The 5635-nt window shown below is 34.2% G+C and overlaps 1 protein-coding gene and 1 long non-coding RNA gene across 2 annotated transcripts; both read right to left on the reverse strand.

Annotated features, from left to right (window-relative positions):
* Window positions 1–818: 818 nt before the first annotated feature.
* LOC138361060 (uncharacterized) lies at window positions 819–1687 on the reverse strand. The gene is made up of 2 exons (XM_069320537.1): window positions 1514–1687; window positions 819–1254 (listed from the first exon to the last, which is right to left on the reverse strand). The coding sequence occupies exons 1-2, from the start codon at window positions 1610–1612 to the stop codon at window positions 1030–1032; spliced, it is 324 nt and encodes a 107-aa protein (XP_069176638.1). The 5' UTR covers window positions 1613–1687; the 3' UTR covers window positions 819–1029.
* A 2648-nt stretch (window positions 1688–4335) lies between these two features.
* Window positions 4336–5178, reverse strand: LOC138361063 (uncharacterized). Its single transcript, XR_011226771.1, has 3 exons — window positions 5085–5178; window positions 4700–4929; window positions 4336–4494 (listed from the first exon to the last, which is right to left on the reverse strand). It is a non-coding gene; the product is annotated as an uncharacterized lncRNA (long non-coding RNA).
* Window positions 5179–5635: the final 457 nt, after the last annotated feature.

Here is a 5635-nt window from a genome sequence, read left to right on the forward strand (position 1 = left end):
CTCGCAGCCTGTCCTCGTAACTCATGCCTCTTAGTCCTGGGACTAGCCTATTGGCATACCACTAAACTTTTTCAAGCTTCGTCTTGTGCTTTTTTTTTTTTTTTTTTTTTTTTGAGATATATACAAGAGTTGTTATATTCTTGTACAGCCTAGTACTAAGTATATGGTGTTTGGCTAGATAAGAGTAAAACTGCTTGTAGATTAGTTTTTCAAAAAATGTTGACAAGTTAGGCAGGATTGATATAGGTCTGTAGTTGTTAACATCTGTGAGATCACCACATTTGTGTACAGGGGTAACTCGCTTTTTTTAGGATAACTGGAAAGGTTTGGAGTTCAAGTTCAAGTAGCTTTTCAAAAAATGTTGACAAGTTAGGCAGGATTGATATAGGTCTGTAGTTGTTAACATCTGTGAGATCACCACATTTGTGTACAGGGGTAACTCGCTTTTTTTAGGATAACTGGAAAGGTTTGGAGTTCAAGTGACCTGTTGAAGAGCATGATAATTCTTTGGAGACAATTCCTAACCTATACTTCTTCTCAAGGTCATGTTTTTTATTAATGGGTTTAAGTATTCCCTTTGTAAGCAAGGGATTGTTAAGCCTTTTGGCTATGCTTACAAAAAAGTCACAGGACAGACATTATCAGCAGCAGTTATAAAATTGTCAATAGCAGTTTCATTGTGCAGCCTAAAACTTAACTCCCTTGACTCTAGAGGTATATATATTAGGTTTAGGTTAGGTTTTTTTAATTAAACCAGCCAGGATGAGTGAAGCCATGAAGGGCGTTTTTATTAATTAAAACACCCAAATGTTGGGTGCTTCAGGTGTTGTTCCTCTTGGATGATCTTGTACCTCTCTGTCTCACACCTGTAAGAATGAGTGATATGGTTAAGGGGGAAACAAAGTGCAGGCAAGGCAATGGAGGCCAGTAGTAATCTTAGGGCTAGGATAATTAGAAATTAGAGAAATTAAGTAAGAGAAATTAGCAAGAGAAATCAGGTAAAATTTATTATACTTAACTTTTGTATCATCAGTTTAGTAGTAAATCTTCATCTTCATCATCATCATCTTCACTGTCACAAAGCTCCAGGTAGGGCTCGGAAACATCAACATCCTCTTCCTGGTATCCAAATAAACGCTTTGCATCACTCAGCTTGTCAGAACACAACTTTTGCCCTTGCTTCAAAAGAGCCAAGATTCCACTCTTATTTTTGGTTGATAGGTGCTTCTCTTCAATAGTGTACTTGTTAGGATCCTGTAATATATAGACTATTTAATGGGGTTTAAGACATTTACAAATTTCCCTGAAAATACTAAAGAAATTAGAATAAATAAATAAAGTTTTCGGTAAAAGTTCAAATATATGTAAAACACACCAGTACAGTATATGAAAACCATGGAATTGTCTACCTGTCAAAGTTGTAAATAGCAAGACTTTACTCAAGTATAAAATTCTGCTGGATAAATGTTTATGAAGAACTGAATTGCAACACACATTTAGGCTGTTAGCTTACCTTGCTTAGATATGAAGGAAAAATTCCACATAACAACTCTTCAGTATGTTCGGTTAAAATCTCTCTCTTATTCTTGTAATATGCGAGATAATGCAGCATTTCTTGAACAGTGTGTTGTTGCTCTTCTCTGGATCTCTTCTGAAGCTCCACATCTTCTACTGCCTTCTTTTTTTGAGCAAGGGACACTAATAAAAGAGGAAAATTATATTTACTGCAAGTAAACTACAACTCAATTTAATGTAATTACAGTTTAGGTACTTGCATTATACATACTATACATAGTTTATTGTGCAGTATCAACCTGATAAAAACCTACGGATTATGATACTGCACCTATTTTACAAACAGTAGTGATGATATTTTACTTCAAAAATAAGTAAAGCTTATCCATTATGCATGCTAAATGTTAGTTATCTTGATAAGGCCGAATTGTAACCCCTGATAAAATGAGATGTAGTTACATACCATTTTGGCTATGATGAGGCAATAAATTGTGCCATGGCAGGATACCTTCTATTGCATCCTTTTCACTGAGAATTTCAGAGTTTTCACTATTGTAGATTTTTATGAAGCCTTGAAGCTTTTTCCTATCACACTCATTTCTGTGCCGGAGTGAAGAGCGCATTTTACTGGATGCTGCAAATAAAGTTTTTTGGCTGAAAGTTTTAAAGTTGTTAAAAAAATTTCCTCATCATTTACCTACATAGAAATTATAGACAAGAGCTAAATAGAAATTGCTTCAGAGTTAACAAAGAAATAGTAAGCCTACCTGCATCAGTGGCAATCAGATTTTTGCGATGCCTGGCAGTCTGCAACTGCCTCGATAGAATATTTTATGTTCTTCGAGGTTGTTCCAGTGTTTAACTCTAACTCCTTACAAATCATTTGTAGGTCAGATCGCCATTCTTGAATCAATGACTTTTGAACATCAAGTTTGTCGATCTCATTTGAAACTGTTATTTCCGTCTCTCTGGCCTATTTGAAAATATAATAAATTTAATGAACAAATCACATTAACCGTGATGAGTGGTTCGAACCTATGGGCTTGGCATTCCCAGATGCTTGCTGTAGTTGAATGCGCCACAACATGGTCAAAAGAATTGCAACCTAGGGTACTAATGAACCCACAATTCAATTTTTGTTAATTATGCACCCCCATACCCATTCCATGGGCGGTTGTGCATGCAGTTTCCCATGTACTTGGTCTGTGTCCTCCAGTAGTTTTACCTCTGATGGCCCTTTCAATACACATAGAATTCATATTATTGTGATATATCAATACATGGAGAAAGACATTGAAATGGGGGCATCAAAGGCAGAACTACTGAATGACAGAGACCGAGTTCATGGGGGAATTGTGTGAAACCTGGTTTGGCTTCAGTGGAAGCCTTGGGATCCTTGTGGGTGCAGTAGTACTCCAAGTTGCAATTCATCTGACCATGTCGTGGCGTAGTGAACTAGAGCATGCATCTGAGAGCACTCAGTGCATGGGGTTCAAACCCTCATCACAGTTCCCGTGATATATCACGATACTGTGATTTCTCTGTGAACACATTTGATATATCTCGGAATCATACATTTAGGTTAATTAAATACTATATACTTTATACAAATTAACCTTATTGATATATTGAAAAAGTTCAAGCAGTTAATTCAAGGAAATGGTCGCTAATTTATAATGGAAAATATATGTAGTACATGATCTGAACACATAACTAACCTATAAATGCATTATAATACCTTTCACATATAAATGCATTATAATAAGTTTCAAAATAAATACAAATAAATAAAATAAATATATATTATTTTTAGTACCTTTCTGAGTCGAGTAACTAATGCACGAGCCAGTCCATCAATTTTTCGATGGTTCCAAAAGACTGCACCCTCTGTGAGTTCTTCTGTTCTTTCTGAGAAAAATATTTATAGCAATGAACATCTTGAAGAGCATAGATTAATAACAGTTTCATAACATACCTTTACTCACCACGACCAACTCAAGTTTGACCAATATGTTTTCATTCTTTTATTGATTATTTGAGGGAGTTGATACTTATTGAATACTGAATACAAATCGCATTATACTGATTACAGGGCAGGTAAAATAATAAAAAACTTGATCAGATGAACCATATAAACAAATACCAGCTTTCAGCATGTTTTTAGTTGTAGAGTTGTATCGTGAGAGGTATGCAAACACTTGCTCTGCCTCTTCCCCTAAAGTCATGCCACTTCCTTCTTGCCACCGCCCTCCATACAATACCTTTAACATAAAAGTATACAGTAAAAAAAAATTCAAATTATTGTACAAAAATTAAAAGCCTCCTACTATATTAAATGATACGTATATCATTAATCTTAAACAATCAGAAATCTTAATTTTTTTTACACAAACTGTACTTATTATATTTAATGTAATGTATACATTACATTAAATTTAATTAGTATACATAAATGTATACATTATTATACATAAATGTAATGTTATATTTTTATTTACCTGACAATACCAAGCATGTCCTTTTGCATGTAGGACTCCTAAAAATGGCTTTGCTTGACCAATGTGAAAATGTGATTGTTTCTGAGCCACAGTTAAGGCCCATGGCCAATATTTGCAAATTATGTCTTGACAAATAAACTTTACGTATTTGAAATACATAATTTGCAAATAGTGGGCATAACTGTACAGCTATTTATTTATAAGAACATTAATTTGAAGACAATATAATTCATTATAATATAGTGTGTGTAGAGAACAAAAGAATACTATACATTAAGTATCTGTAAAGCACATTTTATTACCTCCCAACTTTGTTGTAACGATACAGCTTCTTGTTGCCATCAATATGTACTGCTAAAGGGGTTTTATCACAAGCAGGACACTCATTGTCAGCTTCTCCTCTAATTTTTCTCAGCTCATATTGCTGGAATCGCCATTCGAAGAACACTCTCTTCGAAGTTATATAATTAATGGGTCCAATCTAGGAATAGAATTTTTTAGATGGTGACATTTAAAATGCATATTATGACATAAGATAAATAAACAAAAAAAACATTCCATTTTGTGTTTGAACAAAATTAAAAACTAATTATTAATAAATGAATATACATTACTACAAAATTTTGATAATTTTTGTATTGAAATATAAAACTGAAAATATTAAGAATAACGGTATCAAAACATACACGCCCACGAGAAGCACCAAAGGATTCCAGTGCAGTGACTAATGCCCGAAATGATGTTCCGGGACAATTTCTTTTTATATGGTGCCATGATTCAAGCAGACTGGTGCTGTAGAATGTGCTGCTCTTTCCTAATGATGAATAGAAACCAGACTTGTGCATGGTCTTGCCTAGTTGTTGATGCTCATATCCACAGTGGCATGTATAGATTGGAGTATAGAGGTCATACCTTCCTGTAGTTTAAAATACAGTGCATTGAGTGGTGTGGCGACTTGCTAAAATAGTGATGTAAAAATTAACATTTATAGCAACAAAAATTTCAAAATGTATTGTGATTCAGGAATATCCGGTAATGGAAATAAAAGGGTAAATTTTAAAGTTTATTTACCCATTATAGTGATGAAGATGCAGAGATTGCTGGAGCTTGAAATTTTAAACTTGCAATCTGTGCAGTTGGGGCAAGAATTTGGTGGTTGGGCTGGTACAACAGGTTCTGGTAACAAAGAAAAGGAAGACAGTTTGACAAAATGAGTTTTATGGAAAAGAATTTCAGACTGAATATTTCATTGTTTCTTGATTGTACAAAATATTGACATTATTCTCCAGATAATGACTGAGAAATTCACAGAAAAGAAACAATCAGACGATTAAATCAATCTATAAAACCAAGTGTCAGGTTTAAACTTTAAGACTTCTCCAAATGTTGTAATGACTGAAATGAAACATTTATTCATTTTATTTTGTTATACCAAGATAATCGTAGCTCTAGACTGGGATTGGGAAGTAGAAGTAATCTCGGAACAAAGTACGGATTTTATACAGGTATCGTATACTTACTCCAGTGAAAGATATTTCCTTCAGGGCACACAGTTTGTGTCGGGTCTAATGGCTCATAAAAGCCATTTTTCCAATATAATCTGTGGTGGAAAGGCATGAGAA

This window comes from Procambarus clarkii, unplaced genomic scaffold (assembly GCF_040958095.1).
Source record: "Procambarus clarkii isolate CNS0578487 unplaced genomic scaffold, FALCON_Pclarkii_2.0 HiC_scaffold_159, whole genome shotgun sequence".
Taxonomy (NCBI): Eukaryota; Metazoa; Arthropoda; class Malacostraca; order Decapoda; family Cambaridae; genus Procambarus; species Procambarus clarkii.